Source organism: Corvus kubaryi, unplaced genomic scaffold, assembly GCF_017639235.1.
Source record: "Corvus kubaryi isolate FWS band 111438036 unplaced genomic scaffold, C.kubaryi_AGA036_p1.0 37398, whole genome shotgun sequence".
In the NCBI taxonomy this organism is placed as follows: domain Eukaryota; kingdom Metazoa; phylum Chordata; class Aves; order Passeriformes; family Corvidae; genus Corvus; species Corvus kubaryi.
In genome coordinates, this window is record NW_024581137.1 from 3,237,964 (window position 1) to 3,251,949 (window position 13,986).

At 44.3% G+C, this 13,986-nt stretch overlaps 1 protein-coding gene across 1 annotated transcript; it reads left to right on the plus strand.

Annotated features, from left to right (window-relative positions):
* Positions 1 to 5,993: 5,993 nt before the first annotated feature.
* LRRC14B (leucine rich repeat containing 14B) lies at positions 5,994 to 11,788 on the plus strand. Its single transcript, XM_042044567.1, has 2 exons — positions 5,994 to 7,847; positions 9,315 to 11,788. Exons 1-2 carry the CDS (start codon positions 6,943 to 6,945, stop codon positions 9,958 to 9,960), a joined length of 1,551 nt encoding a protein of 516 aa, XP_041900501.1. The 5' UTR covers positions 5,994 to 6,942; the 3' UTR covers positions 9,961 to 11,788.
* The last annotated feature ends 2,198 nt before the right edge of the window (positions 11,789 to 13,986 follow it).

Here is a 13,986-nt window from a genome sequence, read left to right on the forward strand (position 1 = left end):
AGCGCTGACAGTGCCGGGGAAAAAGCCAAGCGCTTCGCTGGCGCGGCCCCAGTCGTGTGCGAGCAGTTGGTGGAAGAGCTCCGCTGTGCATCCTGCCTCTTGGAGACATAAAATAATGTGATCCTGCGCATAGCAGGGAAGCAAGAGGAATCTTTTCATTGTTGGCTGTGCAGTTTCTAAGCGGCAAAAGTAAAGGCACTTCCAGCACGGCCTCTTTCTTTCAGTACCTTTTCTGTGCCATCATGAACATGCTCAGCATGTAACTCGCACCCACTGAACTGCATCAAAGGCCCTGGAGATACGCACTTTCCTTCAAGCTCTATGTACCATCCTACCCTCCACCTCTCGCGGATCCCAAACCCCTTCCAAACATCCAGCAGCTGCATGCAGAGAACAAGTGCTAGAACAAGGCGTTGGCCTTCATAGTCCCTCTAAAGTCTGTAAACTAGGCGAAAAATTCCAGTGACCTGCACTTTCCTTCGCAACTATATATAGAGCATCATCACATTCTCTCAAAGTGGGTAAGTCCACCCTTGCAGCACAGCGTTTCCAGCCACTGGACAGTTCGGACTGAGAGATGGGCCAGGTGAGAAAGCATTTGTTGACTATCCCTCTTCTCTGGAAGACTTGATACTCGCAGCGCAATCACATCCACACACCTTCAGTGTGGCCAAGTTCAAGCAGCTAGAGCTCACAGAGATGGGAGAGTCAGGACAGAAGACGTTCCAAAAGTACCTGGTAGTTACAGCAGCATTAAAACTGTGCACAGCAGTCTGCAGCACTGTAGCTTCCTCTCCAACAGACGTGCCATCCCACTGTTGGCTCTTGCAGCTCCATTGCTAGCTGCTATCCTGAAGAAAAGAACTAGAAGAAAAAGCCAATGCTGGGCTGCATCATCCCCTTGCCTCACGTAAAGCCACCTAAACGCCCCGTTGCACTCCTTACTTCCCCACTCCTTGGCATTGACCACTGTGTTTTCTGCATCTCGGAGCCTAAAGGTAAGCGCCAGTGTTTCCAGGGATGGTTGGAAGAGGAATAAGTAGTAGCACAAGTAAGTAGCTGTTGTTGAACTTCCTCCTTCCCAATGCTAACCTGAATTCGGCAGGCAGGTGAGTGCCAGCTACGCTCCTTTGTCAGATTCTATGTTGTGGACACGAGCCCGGTGCTCTGCGCCTTCGTTTGGCCTCTTTAGTACCAATGTAGCGCTTTCATTCTGCCAGAGTCGAACCGGCATCTACTTCTGGCACAGGGCACTGTGCCGGCAGCAAAATGCTCCAGCCAACTGCTTCTGCCGAAACATGCCTGGGCTATGCACTTTCCATCACGCTGAAGTGCGGCAAAGCTCAAAGCCATCGCTGGGCTTCAGTTCTGTCCAGAGCACAGAAGGCAAAGAACGAAGCAGCTGGGCACCGGGTTCATGTACTCAGTGGACCGAATTTCAAATGTCCAGCCAAGAGCTGCTTCACAAGCAGATTCAGCTGAGAATGCTCTGGCTGCTTCAGAGAGTAAGGCGCAGCCGTTGCACTCCTGGACACAACCTGGCCAGAAACAGGTTCTTACACCTTCAATGCTGCAGAGTCCATGCAGCTTGAGTACACCCAGAAGGACGTGTCCAGAAAGAAGGCATTCTTCAAGTACCCCCCTCCTGCAAGTAGCCTTGAAACTGAGCACAACACACTGCGGCTCGGGGAGCTTCCTTCTCACATAGACGTGCCGTCACATTATTCACTCTCGCAGCTCCGTTGCCCACTTGCAGCAGCTGCTACCAAAGAAAAAGGCTCCAGAAGTAAAAGCCACTGCTGGGCTGCACTTTACCTTTGCCACACGTAAAGCAACAGAAACTGTCCGCTGCACTCTGTATTTCCATTCTCTGTCTTCCTTGTCGTCCAAATGTAAAGGGAAAGATTCTCGGCTACGTTTGGCACAGAGAACAGTGTTAGGTCAACAAGCTCACCCAGAGCTTACACTCGACGCAGGGAAACCTGTATTTGCACCACATTCCAGTGGCAGCCCTCTTTCTTTTACAGCCTGCACAGCGCAGTCAGACTGCGGTGCTCTCTGAACCTCCACCTCTTCGTTGCCCAAACTGTGGCTGCGTGCAGTGCTGTGCACGGATTTTCCTCAGCTCGACGGACAAGCATTTTCTTGCTGTTTCACAGAATCTAAACTGTCCGTGTAGCTCTCGCTCAGCGAAATGCGTCAGGAGAGAAACACTTGCTGGATTAGCCTTTCGCTGGCCAAGATTTTCAACACAGCACCACCATTCGGGCAAGGAGGAGGAGAAAGGAAGAACATCTTTTCGTCCTGGCACGTCCTTCTGTGCGAGACGCCTATCCGCCTCTTCGCTCCCTGCAAGGCTGTAATGTGCGCGGTGGTACTTGGAAGTGAGAAGGCAGGTGCAGAGAGCTCTCACCGCGATCTGCCGGCGCTGTGCAGGCTGTAAAGGAAAGAGGGCTGCCACTGGACTGTGGTGCAAATACAGGTTTCCACGCGTCGAGGGTAAGATCTGGGTGAGCTTGTTGACCTAAACCTGTTCTCTGTGCCAGACATAGCTGAGAATCTTTCCCTTTACATTTGGACGAGAAGAAAGACCCAATGTGCTGGCGTATGTCGCTGCAAGGGAAAGTGCATAGCCCAGCTATGTTTCGGCAGAAGCAGTTGGCTGGAGCATTTTGCTGCCGGCACAGTGCTCTGTGCGACAAGTAGACGATGGTTCGACTCCGGCAGAATAAAAGCGCGACATGGTACGAAGAGCATAAGAATGAAGGCAGAGCACTGAATTGGTGTGCGCATCGCACAGGCTGCAAGAGGAAGCGTGTCTGTCACTCGCTTGTTTGCGGATTCACGTTAGCACTTGAAAACAGAAAGTTCAACTTGCAGCTACTTGTGCTGCTGCCTATTTCTCTTCCAGCTTTCCCTGGAAAGAACTGTGCCCAGGTTTATGCTTCGAGATGAAGAGATGACAGTGGCAGATGCGGCAGGGAATGGAAATACAGAGTGCAGCGGACAGTTTCTGTTGCTTTACGTGAGGCAAGGGTTTTGGTTTTATCTTTTATTTTGTTTTGGTTTTTATTTGTATTGTGTTTTTTCTTTCTTTTTTTTGTCTTTTTACTCTGTTTCAGTTAATAAACTGTTCTTATCTCAACACATGGGTTTTACAATTATCTTTCCCATCCCCCTGGAGAGTGGGTAGTGAGAGAGCAGCCACGTCGGACTTAGTTGCCATCTGCATTTAAACCACCAAACAAGGCTAGACAGACTGCTGAAGCTGGATAGTTTTTCATATAGAAATGCCTGGACAAGGATGTAAGGGCTCCTAGACAGGTAAATACTGAAAGTCTAGACTCCAGATCGCATCTCACCAGAGGAGAGGGAGAGAATCTTCTCCCTTGCCCTGCTGGTCTCACTGCTTTTGATGGAACCTGGGATATACTTGGCTTTCTGGGCTGTGAGTGCACCCTGCTGGCTCATCTCCAGCAGACCTCCAAGTTCTTCCCTTCAGGGCTGCTGTCAATCCTCTCATGCCTCAGCCTGTGTCGATACAGGGAGTTGCCCCAACCCAGGTGCCGCACCTCACATTTCATCTTGTTAAAGCTCGTGAGGTTCCCATGAGCCCACTTCCAAGCTTTTCCAGGTCCTCCTGGATGGCATCTCATCCCTTGCACATGTCAACTGTAACACTCAGCTTGATGGCATCTGCAGATTTGCTAAGGGTCATTGATTGAGACAGTCCTTGTCTCCATAAGGACCCCTGAGGGACACCACTTGTCACTGATCTCCATTCAGCTGCTGACCGATACTTTCTGGATACAGCTGTCCAGCCAATTCCTTATCCACCAAACAGTCCATGCATCAAATCCATCTCTCTCCAATTTAAAGAAAACGATTTTGTCAGGGACCAGGTAAAAGGCCTCACAGAAATCCTGACAAATGACAGTCACAGCCCTTCCCTTTTCCCCTGATGTAGTCACTCCATCACAGAAGTCCACTAGGTTGGACAGGCAGGACTTGCCCTTGGTAAAGCTGTGCTGGTTGTCCCAAATCAGCTCCCTGTTCTCCACGTGCCTTAGCATGGCTTTTAGGAGGATCTGTTCTAGGATCTTCCCAGGCACAGAGGTTGAGGTTGGTAGGTCAGTAGTTCCCAGGGTTGTCTTCTCTACCCTTTTTAAAGATGGGTACAGTTGTTGGGGAAGATGAAACAGGAAAGCTTTATAAATATGATTGCCTGACAAAAGATTTTGGGAATATGAAAACTACAGGCAACATCGAAATGAAAGCCACTTTTGAAATACCAAGTCTTAGTTATTGAACAACTAGAAAACAATGGTATGGCCGACTGAAGGTAATCCCCTCTTGATGGAACAATACCCTCTGCTTGCAAACAGGTCCAAGGGTCAGAGCAGACCCTACTAGCTCAGCAGAAGGGGTCCAAAGAGTAGTTTTTAGAAGTTAAGATGTAACACTCTATGGTAATATAAGAACTCTTATAGGCTGTATGTAAATGCTATAGGATTTGTATCTTGTATTAGATTGGTTAGTGACAAATAGAATATTCAGTACAGAAGATGATTTATTGTATTGTAACCAGGACTTCTTACATTCCTTTCCTTACTTCCATTCCACTCCACTCTTGCTCTTACACTCTCTCTCTCTCTCTCTCTCCTGCTTACTCTCTTGGGCCTGCTCAGAGCTGAGTCTGGCAGCTCTGAGCAGTGCCCCTATACCCAAGCCTTTTACAATAAACCGACTGTGTCCCAAGACCTGCCTATAGAGATCTCTTGTCTCGTCTCCATCCGTCCCGCCCGTAACCTACATACAGTGTTTCCCCTTTTCCAGTCACCTGGGACTTCACCTGAGTGGCATGAATTTTCAAGTGTTATGGAGAGTGGCTTGGCAACTGCATCAGGCAATTCCCACAGGATTCTGGGATTCATCTCGTTATGTTCAATTCTTATGGACATTTGTTCAATTTTTATGGACATTCAGGTTCTGCAGGTAGTCCCAAGCCCAATATTCTTTTACAGTGGGAGGGACTTTGCTCCCCCAATCCTGCCTTGCAAGGTGTGAGAAGAGAGATTTGTCAGTGGGGACTGAGGCAAAACAACTGGACCTCAGCCTTCTCTTAGTCTGTTATTACCAGTTTCCCAGCTGTGTTCATCAGAGGAGTACACTTTCTTTGACCTCTCTTTTTTGGCTGAAATACCTATGGAAGCTCTTCTTACTTTTCTTACCCTTGCCAAGTTCAGCTCCAGCCAAGCCTTGGCCTTTCTGACCCCATCCCTACACAACCAGGCAGCATTCCTCTTTCTGTATTCTAATAAAAATCTGGGACAATAGTAGAGTAGTTTATTTTGGAACTTTTGGACCACTAGTCCAAATATACCAGCTAAGCAGATAAAGAGGTCCGCATGTACTAGGTAAATTGATAAAAAACTGTGTATATGCCTTAATGGCTAGCTTAGTTCTTTCTAAAGGCAATAAAACTAAACTGACAAAAGTTTCAGTTTGTACATTTTTCTTGTCATACAGGGATCAGTTATATGTGGTCAGTTTCAGCATTTATAAAATTGCACAAAATACTGTAATACCTACATCATCATCTGATATACATGAACTGGAGTTGAAAAACAGAGGAAAATACTTAATACCTTGTCACGTTCTATCTGTTTCACCTTTTTTGGTTTTTTACCACTCATCTATTTCAAGGCAAAATTAAAACAATACAAACCAGAAGTCTGTAAAAATAGCAAGCTTCCTCAGAATGACACAATAAAGATGTTTCTTCCCTGTAATTTAAAGCATATTTGGGATTTTTCTTTTGTTTTTGATAAAATATTCAAATATTCCACCATGAGTTTACTTGAAAAGAAAAAAAATTTGAATCTTTCAAATGTGTTGTGAATTTTTCACAGCAAAACAGATGCGGAATTATCTGGAAAAACAGGGTCAGCACAGCTTGAAGGAAGTCTCCATCCCACTGGCTGCCTAGCAAAACACATGAGAGGTGAGGGAGGTGTCCATCAATGCTTCCCCTGGCAGGAAGCACCAGATTGAAAGAAAGAAACATCATCTCTTGTGATAGCTGAGTGACAGAGGCTTTTCTCCTAGCCTGGGTAGATTTTGAATGCTGTCCCATTCAGTATCACAATGGAACCATCATTTCTCAAATGAAAGGGTAGAAAAGACCATCTGTTGCTCAAAGCAAGAGCAGTAAGATGCTTGCCTGGAAAGTTATGAGAGAGTTTTAATGGTGCTCTGTTTTGTTCAGCTTGTCTTGTAATCAACCTTCAGTCTCCTATCACAAGCAAGTGTCCTGGTGACCAAGGCTCTGAGCTCTTCTAGAGTCTCTTGTCTTTTCCACTGCAGAAACTGTATTAGCTATTCCTTGCTGATAGGAAGGGCAAAACAGAGGGACATCGTTGTAGCCCGATGACTGTAGTGCCTCAGTCTTTCCTTTATGGCTGTAGTTTTTAGGAGAAGCTCTATACTAACTCTGGGAAATAATCCCCATTGAAATCAGCATGTGAATCCCCAGCATAGCATCTTTCATGGAAAGAAAAGTGTAATACAGATCATGTTATGTGTTTAAGTGGAACTCTGAGTGCTTTTTTTGTATGGCATAAAAAAGATATAGCAATATTCTCATGTGTGTGTACTGCACTGGTCTTACTGGTCCTGCTGGGGAGCAGTCTGTATTTACTTATCTTTGATATAAATATGAGGGCTTAAAAGCTCTCTGACTAAAGATCTCACAGATGATTACCACAGACTCACAGTATAGCTCTAAAATAGAAAGCAGCATGTGACTGTTCACTCTGGCTTCCCAGGCTTCCGCTAGCAGCAAACAGCAGCTGCAGATAAAAATAGAACATCGTAAGCAACCAGGATCTGTAGTTAAATATAGAAGTCACTGTCCATGACAGTAAGGAGTTCAGGACAACAATGAAGTCTCTCCGATTCATTAGTGCCGAAGCATTCGTGTCAAATGCAGAGTTTGCCAGGAAGAGTCTCGGTGCTGTTGCCCATGATCTTTTTCCTCTTCTTTTTAAAGCCAGCTATTTACTGGAGCAAGGGGAAGTGATTCACGACTTGGTAGAGAACTGGCCACTTTTTGACTTTAACATGGGAAAACTTTTGGGAGCTACTCTGGACTACCAGGAAGACCTGAGCCATAGAACATGCTCAGTGTGCTTGGAAAGCTGTCTGACAGGGCTGAGGGACTATGTGCTGAATCAGTCTTCTCCCTACATGAAAAAGTTGAAAGTGGTCGACCTGACGGGTATAAAAGATGTTGAAGTTCAGTTCTGTAAGTGCAAGAAGACAATGGGCAGGTGGGCCAGGACACAGCTGCTCTCTAAGCTTTGTTCAGAACTGCTGGTTTACCTGCAACAAGCACAGTGCAATCCAGGTACCTTTGAAATCAGTATCAATGTGCTAATTGACTTGTTTGTTACAGAGCGTAACTATGAGCTGGTTGTGCAGGCCCTGTTGAAGAAATGCAGTTGTCCACTGAAAATCTGCTGTGTGGCGTTCAGATCTGACAACCTGACCTTGCAGAAATTCTTCTATATCATAAAGCTCACTGATCCCTCCTTGTTGCGCAAACTGGAAATAGTTCATAATGTTCACCTGGAAATGGAACACTTGGAAATACTCTTCAACAGCATCCACTTCCCTCTACTGATGTCCTTGACCTTGCCAGCACGAACATTTAATGTGCGGAGGTTCACAGCTACAGATGAACAGATGCTTTCTAACATTGGAGAAAAGATGGGTGAAATGACGCAGCTCACCGAGCTGAGTATGTCGTTTTCTATACTCACTGGAAGAATACAGAAACTTCTCAGGTAATTTGGTCATCCTGCTTTCACTCGCACTGTAAAAAAGAGCACTTTGTGCCACCAGCAAGCTGGGAATCTCTCAGAGTAAGGGAAGTGAGTGTATCTCAGGGTGTGTGTGGGAAGGGGCAGCAGGAAACTGGGAAAGATTATTTGTTGGGGAGAATTGGCAGCCAATGTATACCTGATACACTTTGAAAAGCTGACTGTTTTGATTAGTCTTCCAGAGTCCATCTGGTGAGAATATACTTTCAGCTACCACGTAAGAGAGTGGTACACCCAGACATTTTTTTATTTGAGCTTCTGTATTAATCAGCTTGCATTGGCCTTTGGTGCAAATCCTGAGTCATATTCCAAGTATTTTTTACAATATATAGTGAATTTTTGTCCGCTAAAGAACAGTAAGTAAATATACGTTTCCACAGGTACTGTATTTTAAGGAGGGCACGGGAATAGTAGATTTTGATTTGAGACTTTGATTTCAGTTGCTTGTTGTGTCTCTTGTCTCAAGACAAGAGAGATCTGATGTTTTTCTGTACTGCAAACTAAGCGGATACATGAATATTCATTATGAATTCCTGTGGAAAATTGGCAATTTGCAAAAAGCTAGCAAACTACCAGTGAGCAGTACTCATATTGGAACAGGAAATAAGTTAATGGTAAGCTTTTCAGAGCATCTAGAAGTAAAAAGGCAGATAAAAGTTTCATCCAGACAAATCACCTAAAATTCTTCCTGTACAAGAAGCCATTTTATTTAAAATTTGTGAATAGCATACTGCTTATGTTGATTGATGCAATTTAAATGATTTGCAACTTTCTAAGCTTGATCCAGCTGAGCCCTGTGGCGGAAGTCTCACTAAGATGTAGTAAGTATGAAAGTGATCATCTTTCAGATCAGATAATCTCAGTTACACTTCTTCCAACCTTCTTCATCAGGTCTCTTTGCAACTCCAGAACACTACAAAGTATAAACCTCTTGGGCATTTAAAAATGTAACAGAAAAAAACCCAACTAGAAACAAAAGCAGATATCCTGTCAGAACACTGATTGGCTTTCATATTGGAATTAATCCTTCCTTAATGGAAATTATCTAAATCACTGGAATTATAGCAGCTTTCTACAAGAAGCAGCTACCAATGCTCTTACGATAGTAGTGATCTGCTATTAGTTCAGCAAGTCACTTGCAGACACTTGACAACATATAACTGGTTACAAAATAGATATATAGAATATTAACAAATTAAACCCCATTAAAATAGCACAGCGGAGTCATGTAAAGAAGGAGATAATTAATGGTGCTACTTTCAGGAGGAAAATATACTTGTTATTGTTGTCACATGCTTCTGTTTCTCAAGAAAGGTTAGAAAAAATAATGTGGTAGATGACTGCATTCACAATGTGGCTAGATGCATGAAATTTTGTAAATGTAGCTTTTCAACATTTTGTACCTAACTTTTTTCCTCTTTAATTCTGCAGCCCACTAAAAACTCCACTGAAGATGCTGGATGTTTCTAACTGCTCCTTGAACCATGCTGATATGGCCTATTTAGCCAATAGCTTCCATGCCAATCACTTGGAAGCCCTGGACCTGAGTGGTCACGATATACCTGAGCTTTACCCATCAACATTCTTTAAGCTCCTCAGCCACTGCTCTTCAGTCCTCAGGAGTCTTACCCTGGAGGACTGTAACATCCAAGACACTCATGTCAACATGTTGATTTTAGGTTTAAGCCCTTGTCAGAAACTACAGGAGTTTAAGTTCATTGGAAACCCACTGTCATCCCAAGCACTTAAACACCTTTTCACATTTCTCTGTGAATTGCCAACGCTGAAAAATGTGGAGTTCCCAGTTCCAAGGGACTGCTACCCTATTGGCATCACCTACCCCATTGATGATGCCAGTCTTTGCAGGTTTGATCACCAAAAATATGAAAGGGTAGCAGAGGAGCTTAACCTCATTTTACTCCAAGCAAACAGAGAGGATATGAAGGCTTCAACACCACTCTTTGGGAGTTACGATGCAGCTGTTCAGGAGACAAACAATGAACTGGGAGCTTACTTGATCAAGTCCTTCAAAGACGCTTTAGAGAAGTTCACTACTTCATTTAACAAAATGAGTTAAAGTTGTAAAACTGTAGTGATGAGATGATCTGCCAAAATCAGAACTTAATTTAGTCTTTTTTAGAACTGCACCTTCAATCATCAGTTGTGAATTTTGTTTAATATGTCGGCTGAATTTACTATTGTTTGAATAGCCTCTAATCACCTGAGGCATTGTAACTTATGCTATATCTATAGCATACACCTTACACAAGCTCACAAAAGATGAGAAGACACTGAATAGCTCATTATTTTATACAAATGCACTTTTTCTGAGTAAATCAAATAGGTGTTTAAGCTTGGCTGATTTCTTATACAGGTTCCCTTAGATTTGTCAGCTGGTCTTGTAGCTCTGCAGAAAAACAGGGAAGTCCTTTCCCAAGTCCAGCAGGATGTTCCAAAGATTGTGTACATATCCTCACGTGTGGCTCCCTAAATTAATTTTTTTTTTTTGCTCATGACCTGAATTCACCAATCTGTGTTTTACGCAGTAGGGGGGGGGGGAAGTGTAACAGCCTCCATGTCCCTGTGTCTCTTTCTTCTGCAGAGGCAAGTGCAATAAACAGAATTTGTCTTAGGAATTCTCCTTGGTTGAGGAGTAAAATTCCATACTGAGGAGGCAGCAAACCAAACGGTTGGCTGACAGCAGGGGATTTCACCCCACTTACCCCAAAAATATTAAAGCAGTCTGTGGGGACTCTGCTGATGTCCTTGCAAACCGTATTTTAGAAAGGCAGACCAGGACAGTGCTGCACAGCCCTGCTTGTCATGTCAGCTGCTCAGTGCCTCAAGCCACTCCTTCCGGGAATCAGCTTCTTGGCTGGTAGAATGTACCCTGCTCCTTTCAGCTGTTTTAAAGAAAGTCTAGGACTGTGTTAATACTGAAAAAAAGACTAGTGTTGAGAAGACATGCAAAAAAAATATTAATCCAATGCCAATTTAAAAAATGTGGAAAAGGGACAAGGCTGGTTGCTGAGTAACTAGAAGTTCATCTGTGTAAAACACTGCCAGCCTTCTGTCAGGACTGTGTGTTCTCTACAGACTTACAACCAGTATCAGGAAAAATCTCATTCAGTTGTCAGGCTTAAGTGCAAGGAAAGTATTAGAGTGACAGAGTAAACAGAATTCCAGACTCCACATACACGGTGTTGGAGCATAGGTAAAGGGCCAGCTGGATGTCAGGACAGTAAGGGCCACAAGACACACATCTGGGGAGACCACTATAATGGGGCAGGAAGCCCTGAGTGGTAAATGAGTGCCATAGTCTACTCAGCTTCTCACCTGTAAAACTAGAGACTTGGTTAGCTTCTAGGTAATTAAAAAAAAAAACCAAAAACACCCCCCTCAGGTTAATGCACAGTAAATACACTTTAACAGTTCATGAAAACTTGATCAAACAGGAATGAAAGTGAATGTTGTAGAAGAGCTGAGGTGTCACTGTAGTACTGAAGATTATTATTAAGATAACCAGGGCAGTTTATTTGAAATAATACTGGACCTCATCATCTGAGGGTAAGGAAAAAACTTTCTTCATTTAGGCAGTGCTGGTTTGTCAAGATTTCTGTTTATTCACAGTAAGAATATGCAAGCAACTTTTAACATAATTTATTAAAAAAAACCCAAAACAAACCACAAATTAATGGACCGAGTACTAAGCAGAGCTTATAGGTTCCACAGCATGCATTTAAATGTGGTTTGTTTTTTTGTTTTTGTTTTTTTTTTTTTATGTCAACTTATGTTCTAACATGTTTTATTGATTAAACATATGATGGTTAAATTGAATGATCATGACCTGTTTATGTCTACAGAGCACTTAAAAAATAAAAAGGTAATCTAAGTTGCTAAGCTAAGGAGTTGTGAATAAGAAGTTATAGAATTTGGTTCCATATGACCTTGCTTATATTTGGACAGAATTCCACATGCTCCTTTGTCCTTGCCTCTACCTTTTCTTCCCTCTGACCTTGCCATTCTTTCCATCCCAGACTTGACCCATGACTTCTCAGCCAGATGTAAGTTAACTTGAATTTTGCTATGCCAAATGTCTACTCTTTTGGGATGAGTAGTGGCACTTTTGCTGGGAGAGGACATGGTAGTGTAGCTGCAAATGTGTAGTGATTCTTCCCCCCTCCAATCTAACAGGTTGTACCTGGAGGTGAAGGCTGGCCATTTTGGAACATGCTGTGCTACAACAGCCAGTCCTTGCCTTTTTCAGTACACACAAAATAGACAGCTCTTATTTCAGAATAATTAGATGCCTTATAAAGTCTGGTGTCTATGCAGCTCTCCCTCTGCTTTCTTTTTGCCATGGTTCACTCCTTTATTTTATTTCCTCCTTTTTCTGCACCCCACAAACTCCTGCCTATCTTCCACTTTCAATCTCATGTCTATATACTGGCTCCTGGGCCAGCAGAAGTATGTAGATGACATAGCTTTTGTTTTGGTGCAGAGTGAGGTTCAGCACTATGACTATTTTAGAGCTTTAGCTCTCAGATATCCCACCTTTTTCTCTCCAGTTTCTTTCTTAATTATGGTTGTTGTTGTTGGTTATAAATACAGGTCAAGCTTTAGCATTTTGGTGTTTGCCTGACTTACTGCAAAAAGGATTTATGCCCTCTCTCAGAAGGGTTCCTGCATCTCTTTTTGGCCTAGCAGTGTGATTATGGTTTGGACCTGCTCTTTCTTCCTTTTTCCATGTGTGTGGGACTTGGAATGCAGCTATTAGAGAAGAAGGGTAATGCTACAATGACCTAACCATATAAAGTTGCCTTATACTTTCAAGTACAGACACTGATTGAATCCTGTTTGGTGCTCCCTTTTCTTCCTTATGGGACTCTTGTCAACTTCACTGGGTTCAGATCTGAGTGGATCTAAGTCCATTTGTACTGTCTATCTAGAAAGTTGTCTAAAGTCTTAACTACATACCACCTTGAGGTGGAGACAGTCTTCTAAGCTGCAGCTAAGGCTGCCCAGACAGAGAGAGGACAGGACCTACCACAACAATGAAACCACACAGCTGTCAATGGAGTGAAGATGTCTGATGTGTTGTGAATGGAGTTGTATTCAATTCCCTGCTACCACATCTGCTCATGATGTTCCTTTAAGTGTCTGAAGAAGAATATTCAAAGTCTCTTGAGGTTTATTTGTGAAAGACACAGAAGAGATGCATGTAGGAAAAAAAACCCTGAAAAACAAAACCAGGATAAAAATGTGGGGTATGCCCAGCCCCTGCCCTGGAGGGATCTCTGCTGAGATAAGAGATTTTGCAATTGCCCAGCAGGACTCCCTGGAAAGGCAACCACTTCTTTGGTCACGGTGAGAAAAGACAGACCCACAATCCTTTAGGACACCCTATGCAGATCCTCTGTAACCCACTGGTCCTTTACCGATCCCCTGTACCCCTATAAAAGCAAGCCCTCTGGCCCCTGTGGATCAGAGAGAATTCTCGTCCCTGGCTTTCCCCTTCGCCGGAGGGGACCAACAATAAAGCTACCTCTGTGCGGAACCAGCCACACGAGCCTCTCGTCTCTCTCTGGTCTGGCTTGGCCTGGAGGCTGCCCTGCAGAGCTGAGCTGGAATCACGAGCTGATAATCACTAAAGAGCTGACAGCTTCTGCACGGGCCCTCCTGCCAGCAGCTGAGGGAAGACACCGGGCTTCGGGAAGGCGATTCCTTTCGGGACCATCTCCCCAGAGCGGTCACCTCTTCTTGGGTCAGAGCCGCTGACCCCCCATCACCAGCTGTAATAACTGGCGCCCGAACAGCCTTGGACCCCACCCCGGACCCCGGACCTGGCCTGAGCTGCGTCTTGACACGCCAAGACAGAACCAGCCGTTCGTGTGCTGATCCTCTGAAGATAGACCGAGGTTTTAGCAGGCCTTTTGGACGGGGACAGTTTGAGACCCTCGCCTCCCACCTAGGACTGAAGTCCCTGAGGATCGAACTGCCAGACCATCCCCCCAGCAGACCTTTCTAGGAGCCAGCCTCACCAGAAAACGGGATTTGTAAGTTTAAACTTGGGGCTCTCCTCCTCTTTCTTGTGCGCAACTTT